Here is a 17,500-nt window from a genome sequence, read left to right as displayed (position 1 = left end):
AATGGCTGGTAAGGAGAGAGTTAAAATGTTTTAGATAAGGGACCTCCTTCATGATATTGAAATGCATAAGGTTGTATGCCAAATCTATGGCTTAGGGGACATAGCAATTACTGCCTCTAGAATGCCAAGTGCGACTATGTGGTCTTGTGGTACGACACTCGCTTTCGGATCAGAAGTTCCTGGGTTTGAGCCTCGCTTGGCGCATAGTTGAGTCCTTGGAAAAAGCTCTCTACTCACATTCTCTCACCGTACCCAGGTGTAAAATAGTACCTGGTCGTTAACAGCGTTGTCTCTGTCCGAAAAAAAATATAATATCGGTTAACAGGTGTCATCTCTCGTCCTACATTTTAAGTGTTGCTGTTGGCCAAGGACCCCTTGTAAAGCGCTTTGAGCACGTTTAGTGGATATTGCACTATATAAAAGCTCATTTTTAAAAAATGCAGTCACAATCATTCAAAGAACACAGCCATTTGTCCTGAGATTCACACTCCATTAGAGAATGGCACGGTTGTTGAACTTGCTAAAGCTAAGGCTCAACTGTGACCGAATGTCTCAAAACGAATTATGTGTCATGATAAATCATATGCTTCAAACTGATGTTGTTTGTTGTTTTTTAAGGGTTTTACCGCGCTTGCTTACACATGTAGGTCAACGAACTCCAGCAAGGGCTAGGACAAAACTAAGTAATCCCATTCCAAGACAAAAGAAATAAAACAACTCAGAAAACAGATATAGGAAAATATGAAGACACCGCATGGGAGGCCAAAAGACCCCATCCAGACTTAAAACAAAATTCCAATCTTAGCCTATAGCTTTTGTGGTCATAATCAATGCTTTTATGAGACAGCGTGGCTCAACAGTACGGTCTTTGCTTCGTACCCGAAAGGTACCGAGTTCGATCAACCGCCGCGCTGTGTCGCCTTGAGCAAGTCACCTCGCCCTAGCTCACTATGCGGCGTTGCACTGCTGATGACGCCTGGTTATTCCAGTCTTCCCTCGGAGTTGACCCTAAAGACAAATTTCCCCTATGGAATGAATAAAAGGAATTTTATTTTATTTATTTATTTTTTATTTTTTACTGCAGAAAGTGTTTTCGTGTAGCTGAACTGAAAAATATTTAATTTCGTAAATTTGATCGTTTTGATTTCGATCAAATTTTTTTTCATATAGAGTTCAAATCGACCGATCTGATACCATATCGACAGCACTCTAAAAATAAAAAAGCACGTTTTAAACATTTTTGCCAGAAAGTTTTTCCATCAAATACTGATTGATTAAAATGTCCCTCATTTTATCAAAAACTTTTCAACCTTGACTTCAAGGATTCCTTCGATGAAGTCTCGGGTTGAGCGGGTTTTATTTTTGTTTGTTTGGGATTTTTGTTTGTTTGTTTGGGTTTTCTTTCCAATACGAGGATTATTTTCATTGATCGATATTTGAAAGGAGAGTTTACTGGCCAAAATTTTTTATTTGTGATTTTTATTTCAGAAAACGTCAAATATTAACTTTTTGTGTTATAAAAAATAGAGCATTTTTATAGAACAATATCCACTAAATGTGCTCAAAGCGCTTTACAAAGGGTCCCTGACAAACAGCATTAGCAACACGTAACATGTAGAACGAGACATGACACCTGTCAGGCGATATTACCTTTTTTTTCCGACAGTGACAACGCTGTTGACGGTCAGGTACTCATTTTACACCTGACTACATTGAGAGAATGTGAGTAAAGAGTCTTTTCCAAAGATTCAACTATGCGCTGAACGAGGCTCGAACGTAGAACCTTCCAATCCGAAAGCGAGTGTCATGCCATATGACCACACAGTCCCACGTATTGCCTGATTTGGAAAAAGTTTGTAGTTGACAGTAATAATTAGATGTCTGCATGTTATCCATGCCATGCCTTGCTAGATAAACGGTCTCTATCAGTCTTGTCAAGTCCGTGGAATAATACAATGTTTAATTATATTTTGTCAACAATTAATTAGACATCATTTGACACGACTCGATAATTGGGCAGTTGTTGTTTGTTTTTCTTTTGTTTTTACTGCTTGGCTTTATTATTTGTAGCTCCATTGATGGCGTTGTTAACCCTTAATCAACTGGGATCGATTTAACGCCTGACTCATTGATGGCGTTGTTAACCCTTCTTAAACTGGGTTGGATTTAACGCCTGACTCATTGATGGCGTTGTTAACCCTTCATCAACTGGGTTGGATTTAACGCCTGACTCATTGATGGCGTTGTTAACCCTTCATCAACTGTGTTGGATTTAACGCCTGACTCATTGATGGCGTTGTTAAACCTTCATCAACTGGGTTGGATTTAACGCCTGACTCATTGATGGCGTTGTTAACCCTTCATCAACTGGGTTGGATTTAACGCCTGACTCATTGATGGCGTTGTTAAACCTTCATCAACTGGGTTCGATTTAACGCCTGACTCATTGATGGCGTTGTTAACCGTTAGTCAACTGGGTTGGATTTAACGCCTGACTCACTGATGACGTTGTTAACCCTTCATCAACTGGGTTGGATTTAACGCCTAACTCATTGATAGCGTTGTTAACCCTTCTTAAACTGAGTTCGATTTAACACCTGACTCATTGCATTATTAATTGTTACTGTATTCACAAAGAGAAAAATGCGAATGTTTGAAGCTCGAAGAAGAAAAAATATAATAAGTATGTCAAATGGAATGAAAGCTTCAATTTTATTAATGAAGACAGATAATGTAGACTTTTCGGATTTCTCCTTTGAAAAAAAATAGACACAATGAAGGAAACACTAATTTGTGTGAAATAATCCCCTTTATATCTACACCAAAATTATTGGCATAAAACACCCATGATTTCCAAGCCTTCAGGTAAAAAATGAAATTTTTAATGAGATTTTATATAGCGCAATATCCACTAAATGTGCGCAAAGCGCTTTACAAGGCAGGGGTCCCGGGTCAACAGCAACATTTAACATGTAGGACGGGACATGCCGCTGTTAGGCGATATTACAATTTTTCGGACAAAGGCAACGCTTTACGTACTTATTTTACACCTGAGTACGGTGAGAGAATGTGAGTAAAGAGTCTTTTCCAAGGACTCAACTATGCACCGAGCGAGACTCGAACCCAGGACCTTTCGATCCGAAAGCCAGTGTCATACTACTCGACCACATAGCCGCACATAGAAGTAATCTGCCGTCGAAGACATTTAAGTCTGACACTGTCGATAATTCTCACATCTTTAACCAAACACTAGAGGTCATCTAGTCAGCTGATCCTGCGTAGGACGTTGCTTCCCGAACTTTCTTGCGAAACAGATTACGGTTTTCCGCCAGTCTACTTGCTTGAGTTGCTGTCAATCCCAGCCATTCACATATATCTTGTTCCCAGCTTCTTGTTGGTCTACCTCTTCCTCTCTTGCCGTCTAACATTAGAGGTGCCTAAATTAAATGAGTCAATAAAATAGAGAGAAAGACGGGGAGGTGTTGTTGAAGAATACTAGACGGCGACAGTGTTATTATTGGTCTCCTACCTCCCCTATTAAGATATCAAAAAAAAATATAGACAGAAAGATAGAGTAAGAGAGGGGAGGGGAGAGAGAGAGAGAGAGAGAGAGAGAGAGAGAGAGAGTATGCGTGTGTGTGTGTGCGTGTGAGAGAGACAGACAGACAGACAGACACACACAGAGGGAGAGACAGAGTCTGTGTGTGTGTCTGTTTGTCTGTCTGTCTCTCTCTCTCTCTCCCTCTCTCTCTCTCTCTCTCTCTCTCTCTCTCTCCCTCCCCCCTCCTCCCACCTCACCACCCCCCCCACACACACAAAGCATTCAGAGCTGAGGTCAAAGAATCCGTAATTGAATATTAATTTAATTTGTCAAAGTTAATGCACCGAAGTGCTTGTTATTGTTAATTTATGGACGAACAAAGAAAGACCCCCATACAATGATTGCATTGCCTGTAGTAGACAGAATCGGTTTGTGTCATGCCTAATGTGCGGCTATGTGGTCTTGTGGTATGACACTCGCTTTCGGATCGGAAGGTCCTGGGTTCGAGTCTCGCTCGGCGCATAGTTGAGTCCTTGGAGAAGGCTCTTTACTCACATTCTCTCACCGTACTCAGGTGTAAAATGAGTACCTGGCCGTTAAAAGCGTTGTCTCTGTCCCAAAAAAGTGTAATATCGCCTGAAAGGCGTCATGTCTCGTTCTACATGTTATGTGTTGCTGTTGGCCAGGGACCCCTTGTAAAGCGCTTTGAGTACGTTTAGTGGATATTGCGCTATATAAAAGCTCAAGTTTTTTTGTTTTTTTTTTGTTTTTAAAAAATATTTTTTTAGTTAATGGCATTGTCATACTTCACATATTGTCTTATACCTATTAATATTTTACTCTGCTTGTCATTCAGTTACGTGTCTTGATGTAAGACGGACAATGCATAGAATAAAAACAAATATTTATGATTTGTAAAAGCCTCTTCCTTGTCAAAACAAAACCCAAGGGCATATTAGAAAACATAAGTCATCTCATAGCAACGGTTTCTACAGGAAGTCATTGAAGGTCATTGAAAAACGGCATAAGTCATCTCATAGCAACGGTTTCTACAGGAAGTCATTGGAGGTCATTGAAAAACGGCATAAGTCATCTCATAGCAACGGTTTCTACAGGAAGTCATTGGAGGTCATTGAAAAACGGCATAAGTCATCTCATAGCAACGGTTTCTACAGGAAGTCATTGGAGGTCATTGAAAAACGGGATCAGAAGTCTTTTATGTATTTATCAACTACAGCAAAATCTTTACATTCGTCATGATACAATGAACTTCTTTTATCATTCAAATTTGTCAACTAGAATCCTCATCATGAATTTGGAGGAAGATCTTTGTTTTGTTGTTTAAGGGTTTTACGGCGCTTGCAACACATTTAGGACATCCTATATATATCACGTTCTTGTATTACACACACACATACAAACACACACACACACACACACACACACACACATATATATATATATATATTATATATATATAAACATTTGAAATATAATTAAGATAGTTTGACTTCTACAACGTTGTAAAAAGTCAAACTATCTTAATTATATTTCAAATGTTTATAAATAGCTCCTGTTATACTAAAGTAGAGCACTATTATTTCATGGTTTTTGTTTTATAATTTATATATATATATATATATATATATATATATATATATATATATATATATGCGTGTGTGTGTGTATGTGTGTGTGTAATACAAGAACGTGATGCTGTTTGGTAAAGCTTGTTTCCCTTAACAACATTATGTATGGTATGTAGTCTACTTATCGTTCAAAAAAGTCAAATTGACATTTCAAGAGAAATTCCGAAAAAGGTCGGCAATGAGAGACTTAATTCGTTATTATGGCGGGATGAATTGGCTCTAGGTGCGAACAACTAATTTCGTTAGAATGATCAGAAACATTAAATTTCGATTTTTCCTACTCAAAGAAACATTTTTCCTTAATAAAACATTAACCCTCTCCATACCAACTACAGGAAAATCGTCACGATATAACCAACATTTTTCTTATTCAAATTTCTTTTGTTCATCATAACATTTAAAGAAAATGAATAGTGAGTTGTAGAGCATATTTTGCTTAAGAAATAATGTATGGCAAGAACTGTACTGCTATTATGTCAGAGTGATAAGAAATATATTTTTGTGTTAGTTGGGTGTGAAGATTTGGGGAAAATCCTGAAAATGGCTGGTAAGGAGAGAGTTAAACGTGGTCAAGTCTCCTATCTCTTAAATAAATTCAATTTTCAGCACCTAAATCACTCCGACATATTACAACCTCTTTGAGACGATGGGTTACAAATAATATTTTGCCAAGGACAAGTAAATGTCATATCCAAATGATAGCAAGCAATTAATATCACTGTTCATTTTACTCTGTATAATTATTTAAGAAAGACGCGGGTACATGGGTCTTGGTACGACTTTACTATAACTTGCGTCGTATAATATGACTGGATTTAATTCATTATGCTTTTTCCATAGGGTCGACCGGAGTCATTAATTACGCACTATGCCTCCTGGATTAATGAATATGTAATTTTACTAATAATATACCAGACCAACATTACTTATTAATCACCTTCACATAAAAACGCGTCATGCCTCAATGGAACAAAGGCGTCGTAGGTGTTACACGTCACGTGAGGTCAAGGACATAGACCAGGTCATTGTTTGCAAAGTAACTGTGCTAAGAACCATCCGCTTCAAAACCATTTCATTGAAAGAACTGGCGGAAGAATTGAGAATACAATTCTTACATTTTAGATTCTTCTTCTTCTTCTTCTTCTTCTTCTTCTTCTTCTTCTTCTTCTTCTTCTTCTTCTTCTTCTTCTTCAAGGATGGTTTTTGTTGGACAACATAGCCTCCCAAACAGTTCGACGGAACTCCGTTTGAACTCTATTTTTTTAATTTTATCTGTGCAATACGTTCTGCATCTGTTGTTGCACTCCCAATCCAGTCCGCTATGTCTTGCAAATCGACTTCGGTCGAGAACCTGATTAACAGGATGTTCACTACATCAATGGGGACTTTCCATCCGTCCAATTTGTACCATTTATGGTAATGAGCACGAAACCGGAAAGCATCTAGTTGAACGATGCGTTGTGACGGGCGGGTTTGCGACGGTGCACGAGTGCAGTAAGAAATTTTGCAGATTTGTTCGATCGTCATAACATAGTAGTGTGAGCACCATTAGAAGCTGCTGCCATGTCTTGCGACCACCTACTCCTTGGCCTCTCTCTGCCTTGCTTGCCCTTGCAGGCAGCCTCCATGCAAAGCGTTTCTATCGTAGCGTGTCCTTTTGAGATGGCCAACGTATGGATGTCTTGGCTGTCGATAGTGATATGAGGTGACAATCGTGATGGCCTCGTTCTCTCCAAGACTCAGATGTTTGATGTCTTGGCTGTCAATAGTGTCATGAGGTGACAATCTCTTGACGGCCTCGTTCTCTCAAAGACTCAGATGTTTGATGTCTTGGCTGTCGATAGTGATATGAGGTGACAATTTCTTGAAGGCCTCGTTCTCTCCTAGACTCAGATGTTTGATGTCTTGGCTGTCGATAGTGATATGAGGTGACAATCTCTTGATGGCCTCGTTCTCTCCAATACTCAAATGTTTGATGTCTTGGCTGTCGATAGTGATATGAGGTGACAATCTCTTGAAGGCCTTGTTCTCTCCAATACTCAGATGTTTGATGTTTTGGCTGTCGATAGTGATATGAGGTGACAATCTTGAAGGCCTTGTTCTCTCCTAGACTCAGATGTTTGATGTCTTGGCTGTCGATAGTGTCATGAGGTGACAATCGTGATGGCCTTGTTCTCTCCTTGACTCAGATGTTTGATGTCTTGGCTGTCAATAGTGATATGAGGTGACAATCTCTTGAAGGCCTCGTTCTCTCCAAGGCTCAGATGTTTGATGTCTTGGTTGTCGATAGTGATATGAGGTGACAATCTCTTGAAGGCCTCATTCTCTCCTAGACTCAGATGTTTGATGTCTTGGCTGTCGATAGTGATATGAGGTGACAATCTTGAAGGCCTTGTTCTCTCCTAGACTCAGATGTTTGATGTCTTGGCTGTCGATAGTGTCATGAGGTGACAATCGTGATGGCCTTGTTCTCTCCTTGACTCAGATGTTTGATGTCTTGGCTGTCAATAGTGATATGAGGTGACAATCTCTTGAAGGCCTCGTTCTCTCCAAGGCTCAGATGTTTGATGTCTTGGCTGTCGATAGTGATATGAGGTGACAATCTCTTGATGGCCTCGTTCTCTCCAATACTCAAATGTTTGATGTCTTGGCTGTCGATAGTGATATGAGGTGACAATCTTGAAGGCCTTGTTCTCTCCTAGACTCAGATGTTTGATGTCTTGGCTGTCGATAGGATCGTCGCCATCGTAAAGTTATAGCCTGACACTGACCTAAAAATGACGTCAAAATGCCAGTCTTTGCCCACAAAAGAAAACAAATTGTGAGTTGTATTCAATAGTTCAACCAATGAAATAATTGGTTCCTTGAGCGTTACTAACAACAACTCACTAGACGCTACACAAACCTAAAAAATGACGTCAAACTGTCAGTCCTAGAGGGTTCCAGTGTCAGGCTATGTTAACGATGGCTACGTTCGGATACTCAGGACCTTTTTGTAGAACTTCATCTCAAATGCATTTATCCTCTTATTATCTGGCTTTTTTGTTGTTGTTGCTTTTTAAAAACGTTAAATAACGAATCGATTCTTAACGGTAGTACAAAAGAGTTGGTGTTACATTAGAAATGACTAATCACGTGGATGTAAGCTTTGGCTTATGTTGTAGGAGTTCTAGGACACATAACCAATGTCAGGCGATTTGTACTGCATAGAATGGAAACATGGCTTTATGCGTGTGTTCTGCAGTATTAAGTAAAACATTTTTCCGCGATATAGAAATGTAAATATCAAATTAATTGTATATGTAGTTTAGAGGTATATAATTCGGTTTGATTTGTTTTATTTTTACCATTACCTGACGTACTGTGGGAAAAACTCGTATTTAAAAATTAAGCCAAACAAGCCGTCCTCCAAATGTCAATCGATTTAAATGACCCTCATCTTGGCAAAAACTCTCAAAGCCAGGATTGATTCTATTATTATTATTATTATTATTATTATTATTATTATTATTATTATTATTATTATTATTATTATTATTATTATTATTATTATTATTATTATTGTTATTATTATTATTGTTATTATTATTATTGTTATTATTATTATTGTTATTATTATTATTATTATTATTATATATTATTATTATTATTATTATTATTATTATTATTATTATTATTATTATTATTATTATTATTATTATTATTATTATTATCGTCATCATCATCATCATCATCATCATCATCATCATCATCATCATCATCATCATCATCATCATCATCATCATCATCATTATCATCATCATCATTATGCACGTGGGTGTTCCGAAAATCCAACTATGTACCATATCCCCAGGGCATCCACCCAGACTCAATGTTAGTTAGTTAACCAGTTATCAAGTCCTTGCGTTATTTCCCATAATGAGCCATTGAAAATCTGTTAACAACTATAGCACACAACAAATGACAATTAACATCAACGACGGTCTCCCGATTTGATCGATACGATATGATATTACTTGCATTAATCGATATGAACACGGCCTCCATTTGAAACATCCACTCAGCTTAACCAGTTAAGGAGTGGCCTAAAATTAGAAAGGACATTATGAAGAAAAACAAAAGAACTTTAGATCTTATAAAAAACACAAAACAACCAAAAAACAAAAAAACAAAAACAAAACAACAAATTGTGAAAAAGACACAAAAATTGAACGTCATCAAATCAAATTTAATGTGCGAGACTACATATTTTTCATAAATTTATTTATTTATTTATTTATTTATTAATATCTATTGACTTATTTATTTATTTGTTAGTAGTTTCACTGACAAAGGGCCTTAACCGTGGCTTTTTGAAATAAAAAATACATGACAAACAACCAAAGTATTGGGCTATACATATTTTGATCATTGTTCATTTCTTATAGTTTGTGTTTCTTTTTTTTTTTTTTTTGGACATATCTAGATAGCTGATCTATTGCGTAACTTTGTCAAAATATACCCAGTGATAATATACTGGAGCACAACCCGACAGTACAATTCGTTAACCTTTAAGCCTGGCTCAAAACTTGTCTTTTGACGTCATTTTTTGGTTAATGCACCGCCTAGTGAGTTGTCGTTAGTAGTGCTCAAGGAAATATATGATCCTCTAGGTTGAACTATTGAACACAACCCACGGTTCGTTTCCTGTTGTGGTTGTCGATTTGTCTCTTCCCGACTGCTTTGGTATGTGTCATGTTATTGATGCTATGCGTTTAGGTTTATACTCACAACATCCACCAGCCAAATCAAACATACCAACACACACGCACACACAAACAATGAATAACCGTTCATGTTTATTGTCTGATTGATATAATTGAGTGAAACATTTTCACAAACAAGTTGTCTAAAAATAATAACAAAGAGCTGAGTAGCGTCATCTTCGTTCCTTCTATAGATGCTTGCGCTTGGCTAAGAAACTCACAACATTGCCATCCGGAAATAAAACGGACCAACACACAAACACGTAAATTTTTGATCGTTAAAAGTCCGGTTAATAGAGTTAAGTAAGAAGTAATCATAAACATGGACGGCAACCAAAAAAAACAAAAAAAAAACAAGAAAAAAAAAAGAACAAAACAACAACAACAATAACAAAGACCTGACTGACGTCAACTTCGTTCTATCTACAAGTTTACGAAGCTTCCGACCCGACCTGGATTTTATATTTGAACTCAACCTGTTATGGTCTTGCCAGAAATTAATTATGTATAGATAGAATGAAGTTGATTGACGTCACTTGGGCCATTGTTATTGGTTTTTTTTTTTTTTTTTGCTTTCCGCGTTAAAAGTAATTCTCATTAAACTATATTAAAAAGACAATAAACTTTTAAGGTTACACATAGTTATTTTACTTCCGGATGGCAATGTTGTGAGATTCTTAGCCAAGCGCACACTATCTATTTATGAATAGATAGTTCGCAGATGACGTCACTCAGGTCTTTGTTATTGTTTTTGCCATCCGCATTTATGAGTAATGCTCACTAAACTGTGTTAACCAGACTATAAACGTTCATGGATACACACAGTTTTGTGTGTTGGTCTGTTATACTTCCGGATGGCAATGTTATGAGCTTCTTAGCCAAGCGCATACTATATATTGTTATGGTATTCTCAGTGTTAGCTTTTACCTTGCTCAGATATCTCTCTGATCAACTCAAAATTATGTCAATGCATAAAAAGTCGTCACTTGGGTTAAATTTAGAATGCAAACTAACAATTATCGATCTTTTTAAATATCGATTTGTTTTTCATTCGACTATTTTCGGCATTTCCGATAACGAAGCATTGAAAGCTGCCTTAGGGGGAATTAACTGACGGCAAAAGACAGCAATCAGCGATCGGGTTCGATCTATTGATCTGTATGGATTGATTTTGACATCCGTCCAAATATTTAGAGTCAAGTCTAACACCAGGATCTCTGTGGTAATTTAAAGCCTTCTATGCTTAGATTGCTGTATTCAACCGTCGCCTTCGTGAACTCATAGCGTAATGACGTCACAAATCAAATCGATGATAATTAAAGGAAAGTGAACATTTGGTATTATTCAGTAGTAAAACCAATAGACAGATAGATAACCACGCCTCTCGGACAGTCGTCATAATATAAACAATGGCAATGATTGGGAAACATAGCGAACTACACAGATTTTATTATCAATGGTATGTGTCTTAGTAACATGCCCACTGTTCTACCATTTGATCAATAGAACCAAGACACAGAAAATTATGTGTAAACATCAACGGTTATAATAGTATGATCGAGAAAATCGTGTCATACCTAATCACCCATTTGACGGTCTAAAAACAATAACAATGATCAGAGAGAGAGAGAGAGAGAGGTCGATTTCATCGTGGCCCTTGTAAAGTTATGGCCTGATATTGACCAAAAAATGACGTCAAAATGCCAGTTTTTTGCTACAAAAGAAAACAAATCGTGAGTTGAATTCAATTGTTCAACCAATGAAATGACTTGTTTCCATGAGCTCTACTAAAGACAACTCACTAATGACGTCAAACTGCCAGTCCTTTTGGATTTCAGTATCAGGCTATAACATAACGATGGCTACCATTTCATTCACGTTATTGTTTATAAACAAACAACTATGCTTGTCCGAGCACGTGTAAAGGTGTGTCACAAATTCCATTTTTTGGTTGGTCAAAAATCTCCTGGTAAATTAGATAATTTAATTTGTTTCCTTGATATAATTTTGTGAAAACTAATCACCAAAATGGCTGTCTAAAAACAATAACAAAGAGCTGAGTAACATCGACCTTGTTCCTTCTATAATATTCTAAAATGAGGTATAGATAGTATGCAGATGACGTCATTCAGGCCTTTGTTATTGTTTTTGCCATCCGCGTTTGTGAGTTGTTCTCACTAAACTGTATTAACCAGACTATAAAAGTTCATGGTTACACAGAGTTTGTGTGTTGGTCCGTTATACTTCCGGATGGCAATGTTGTGAACTCCTTGGCCAAGCGCATTCTATCTATAGATAAAATGAAGTCGACGTCACTCAGGTCTTTATTATTGTTTTTTTTTTGCCATACGCGTTTATTAGTAATTCTCACTAAACTGTATTAGCCAGACTATAAACGTTTAAGGTTACACATAGTTATGTGTGTTGGTCCGTTATACTTCCGGATGGCAATGTTGTGAGCTTCTGAGCCAAGCGCATACTATCTATACAATACCTCAGTTAAGAATATTATAGAAGGGACAGGGTCGACGTCACTCAGCTCTTTGTTATTGTTTTTAGACAGCCTTTTTGATGATTAGCTCTCACTAAATTATATATCAATTAGACTATAGATAGAATTAAGTGACGTCATCTTCGAACTATCAATAGTTTATCTTATGTTTATTTCTTGATTTCCAGAGTTGTGTGAAATGTCACCAATTCAACCCTGGTAGAGTCAACCTTCCTTATCGACTATTAAGGTTTATTTTAAGAGATTCTTGAAAGACTACCGAGGGAAAAGCTACATCGTAATTCAAACTCAAAGCAATGGAGTGAAGGTGTGTATCAAAAATTTGCGACAATCAGAGAAACTAACAGGTATTCTCGTTCTACGAACGGAGACGGAAAGGGCTAAGCGACCTAATTTGCGAAACACATAACATGCATTGACTATAGATAGTATGCGCTTGGCTAAAAAGCTCATAATATTGCCATCCGGAGGTATAGCGGACCAACACACAAAGCTATGTTTAACCATGGACGTGTATAGTGAGGTTAATATGGTTTAGTGAGAATTACTCATAAACGTGGATGGCAAAAAACAATAACAAAGAGCTGAATGAGGTCAACTTCGAACTATCTATAAAAAAGTGAACTGAGACTAAAACGTTTTTAACACATTATAGATATATGAGTTCGTAATTTAAACTTTGTAAAAATATTATCTTTCTCCTCTTTTGTTACTTCTTTTACGCTTTCTGATTTCTTTAGTAATTTATGCGATCAATCGTGGTGCCGGAAGTGGAGGCAATCGTCCTTTAACCCTCTCCTTTCCACCTATTGGAAAATCGTCACATGTGTTACGATTCAACCGTCACATTTCTCATCCAGATTTCATTTCTTTTCTCTATAGATAGAATGCAGATGACGTCACTCAGGCCTTTGTTATTGTTTTTGCCATCCGCGTTTGTGAGTTGTTTTCACTAAACTGTATTAACCAGACTATAAAAGTTCATGGTTACACAGAGTTTGTGTGTTGGTTTGTTATACTTCCGGATGGCAATGTTGTGAACTCCTTGGCCAAGCGCATTCTATCTATAGAATGTGCTTGTTGCTTTTCTGTTTGAGTAATAAATGTCTATTTTTGTGTTGGGTGGGTGTGAAGATTTGGGAAAAATTTTGAAAATGGGTGGTGAGGAAAGGGTTAATGGCTATTCCCTAATACGTCGTTGTTCTTTAATATTTCATTGTTTTTATTCAAACTGTGAATTGTTTTTAAAACCTATAGATAGAATGCGCTTGGCCAAGGAGTTCACAACATTGCCATCCGGAAGTATAACGGACCAACACACAAACTCTGTGTAACCATGAACGTTTATAGTCAGGTTAAAACAGTTCAGTGAGCATTACTCAAAAACGCGGATGGCAAAAAACAATAACAAATTCCTGAGTGACGTCATCTGCATACTATCTATAGCTACCGCTCTCAGTGTTTTATTGTTCCCACAATAACTTGGACTATTTTTGGTTTCTTAGATATTAAATCTATAGATAGTTCAAAGATGACGTCACTCAGGCCTTTGTTATTGTTTTTGCCATCCGCGTTTGTGAGTTGTTCTCACTAAACTGTATTAACCAGACTATAAACGTTCATGGTTACACAGAGTTTTGTGTGTTGGTCCGTCATACTTCCGGATGGCAATGTTGTGAACTCCTTGGCCAAGCGCATTCTATCTATAGTAGAGCTACAGTGTTTGGGGATTAGCACCGTAATAATAAGATACGTTTATCACAAAACAGTATTCAGAGAACATCGCATACGTAAAAACTATTATTTTTTTGGGTCAATGGTTTCCACGAGTGAATAAGACTCATCAAATAACACGCACACAATAGATAGTATGCAGATGACGTCACTCAGGACTTTGTTATTGTTTTTGCCATCCGCGTTTGTGAGTTATTGTTCTCACTAAACTATATTAACCAGACTATAAAAGTTCATGGTTACACAGAGTTTGTGTGTTGGTCCGTTATACTTCCGGATGGCAATGTTGTGAACTCCTTGGCCAAGCGCATTCTATCTATAGTCACTTAGATAACCACGCCTCTGGGACAATCGTCACAATGTAAACAATGGCAGTAATTGGATCCAACAGTCTGATGTCACGTCGCCCAGCAACGGCGAGCAAAGAAAATTGGTACCTTTTATTCTTCATGCTGGCTAGAACTTGTCATATGTAATGTGATCAGAATGTATAAAAGTCAAACCATGATCATATTTATACTGTTTTTCTCCTCTGGATACACTTTTATGCTCGTCGGAGAAATAATATTTCATAAGGGAGTCCGCCATTGTTCCGACAGTTAAGAGCCAGTTGCTAAGTTACTATGCGTCATTACGAGGAAAATGACGTCATGACTGTTGAAGCGCATTGGTAAACATAGATAACTGTTCATGTTTTACTACTAATAGTATGTGTCTAAGTAAAATAACCATTATTCTACCGCTTGATCAAAAGAACCAACATAGAAAACTGGGTGTGAACAAAAACGTTATAAGATTGGATCGAGAAAATCGTGTGATAACTAGTCACCCATTGACAGTATAAAAACAATAACAATGATCAGAGAGAGGTCGATTTCAGTCATGTTATTGCTTATAAACAAACAAAGCACGTTTTAAGGTGTGCCACAAATTCCATGTTTTAATTGGTCAAAACTCTACTGGTTAATTTTTAGATAATAACAAGCCACACCACTGGATCACTGGTTAGGTCTTTGTAATCAATGCTTGTTCACCATTCTAAGGAATGATCTCGCGAAATGGACTTATCGATAGGACAAGGTCCTATCATTATAATTTTGATAGCCTGAAATTACCATTGTCATTTTATGAATAGGAACCGGGTTAATATCTGGGCTGCGAGTACACGACGGTTGGCTCTGAAAGACAACTGGTCATATTTTAGCCACTCCACACCTCAACCCACACACAAGTATATAGATAGTATGCAGATGACGTCACTCAGGCCTTTGTTATTGTTTTTGTCATCCGCGTTTGTGAGTTCTGCCGTCTTAAGGAAAAAGACTGTATGTGGCCTCTTATTGCAAGTAAATGTACGGTCTTTTTCCTTAAGACGGCAGCACTAAACTGTATTAACCAGACTATAAAAGTTCATGGTTACATAGAGTTTGTGTGTTGGTCCGTTATACTTCCGGATGGCAATGTTGTGAACTCCTTGGCCAAGCGCATTCTATCTATATGATACGAGGCTACTAGAAGCTGTGGACTGTAAAGAGCAATAAACAAAAATGAATATATAACATCTTCAAAAAAGAACAAAATACCAAACACGGAACGTTTCGTGCTCAAAACTGAAGAAGAGTTTTGAGTCCGAAAGTTCCATATTTGGTATTTTGTTCTTTTTTTTTTTTTTTTTTTTTGAAGCTGTGATATTCATTTTTGCTTATTACAAAAGTCTATATATTTTCTATAGATAGAATGCGCTTGGCCAAGGAGTTCACAACATTGCCATCCGGAAGTATAACGGACCAACACATAAACTCTATGTAACCATGAACTTTTATAGTCTGGTTAATAAAGTTTAGTGAGAACAACTCACAAACGCGGATGGCAAAAACAATAACAAAGGCCTGAGTGACGTCATCTTCGAACTATCTATACATGTTCTATAATAGTTTACCAGAACTCATAATATCTTTCCAACAGATTCAAGTGGATATAACAAGGTGTACGATATAACAGCAAGACAGTGGTCGATAGTCTAAGAACTAGTATTAAACTTTTACAATGGAGAGGTCGAAACCCGCAAAGAAAAAAGTGATAAAAAAATCCGCCAAACACAAAAAACAACACACATCAAAAAACGATGACAAGTCGCCGACACACCAAACAGAAGAAGGCGGAGGAGGAGGAGGAGGAGAGGAGGAACAAGTAGAAGAAAGAGTGCCATCCACAACCCCATTGGTAGGTTATCGTCGTCATCATCATCATCATCATCATCATCATCATCATCATCATCATCATCATCATCATCATCATCAACATGATCATCATCATCATCATCATCATCATCATCATCATCATCATCATCATCATCATCATCATCATCATCTCATCATCATCATCATCATCATACATCATCATCATCATCATCATCATCATACATCATCATTATCATCATCATCATCATCAATCATCATCATATCATCATCATCATCATCATCATCATCATCATCATCATCATTCATCATCATCATCAACTATCATCATCATCATCATCATCATCATCATCATCATCATCATCATCATCATCATCATCATATCATCATCATCATCATCATCATCATCATCATCATCATCATCAATCATCATCATCATCACATCATCATCATCATCACCATCATATCATCATCATCATCATCATCATCATCATCATCATCATCATCATCATCATCATCATCATCATCATCATCATCATCATCATCATCATCATCATCATCATCATCATCATCATCGCCATCATCTGCTACACCACCAGCAGCAGCAGTGGCATCAGTTCACTCTAATGACAAAAAAAAACAAATATATATTTTACATAAAATAATTTTCTTTTGTACTTGACTGTATAAGGGCTTTGAGCCTGAAACGTATCGCCGTAAGTATTTTCCTCTTTGTAAGCTGTTCTATTCACTTTTGTCCAATGCCTTTAAAGACTGTTCTAAGCTTATAATGTATCATAGTTGAGCCCCTTTTTTCGCTCTCTATTTTAATTCTTTTCAAAAACTGGTCTGAAGAAGTGTGTGTGAAACAGTGACAAAACAAAGCAAGACAGAAATATATACATGAAAAAAAAAACAACATCCCAAAAAATCAGTCTTCCTCAACTGGGAATCGGACATCAGACCTCCGAATTAGTGGTCAGAAGGTCTGAGGTTCAATCCCCAGTTGGGGAAGACTGAGTTTGTTTTTTTAATGGCTGTTTTCTTGTATTTTTCATCCTTGCTCGGTCTGGCACTGTTCCAGACCGTAGCCATCGTTAACTTATAGCCTGACACTAGAA

The 17,500-nt window shown here is 37.2% G+C and overlaps 1 protein-coding gene across 4 annotated transcripts in view; it reads left to right on the top strand.

The window, feature by feature from the left end:
- LOC144956507 (neo-calmodulin-like) overlaps positions 1 to 17,500 on the top strand; it is a 34,427-nt gene that overhangs the window by 9,382 nt on the left and 7,545 nt on the right. For 2 of the 4 annotated variants that reach the window (XM_078887051.1, XM_078887049.1), the window contains exons 2-3: positions 12,615 to 12,754; positions 16,147 to 16,404. In XM_078887051.1, the coding sequence (XP_078743177.1) occupies positions 16,228 to 16,404 (177 nt within the window). In that variant the 5' untranslated portion in view covers positions 12,615 to 12,754; positions 16,147 to 16,227. The remainder of the gene's footprint in view (positions 1 to 12,614; positions 12,755 to 16,146; positions 16,405 to 17,500) is intronic. The other 2 variants (XM_078887052.1, XM_078887050.1) reach the window with 1 other exon arrangement.

Source organism: Berghia stephanieae, chromosome 11 (genome assembly GCF_034508935.2).
Source record: "Berghia stephanieae isolate SIO BIC M18660-M18661 chromosome 11, UCSD_Bste_1.3, whole genome shotgun sequence".
In the NCBI taxonomy this organism is placed as follows: Eukaryota; Metazoa; Mollusca; class Gastropoda; order Nudibranchia; family Aeolidiidae; genus Berghia; species Berghia stephanieae.
Note: the sequence above shows the minus strand (reverse complement) of the source record. Positions and strands in the feature narration are given on the sequence as shown.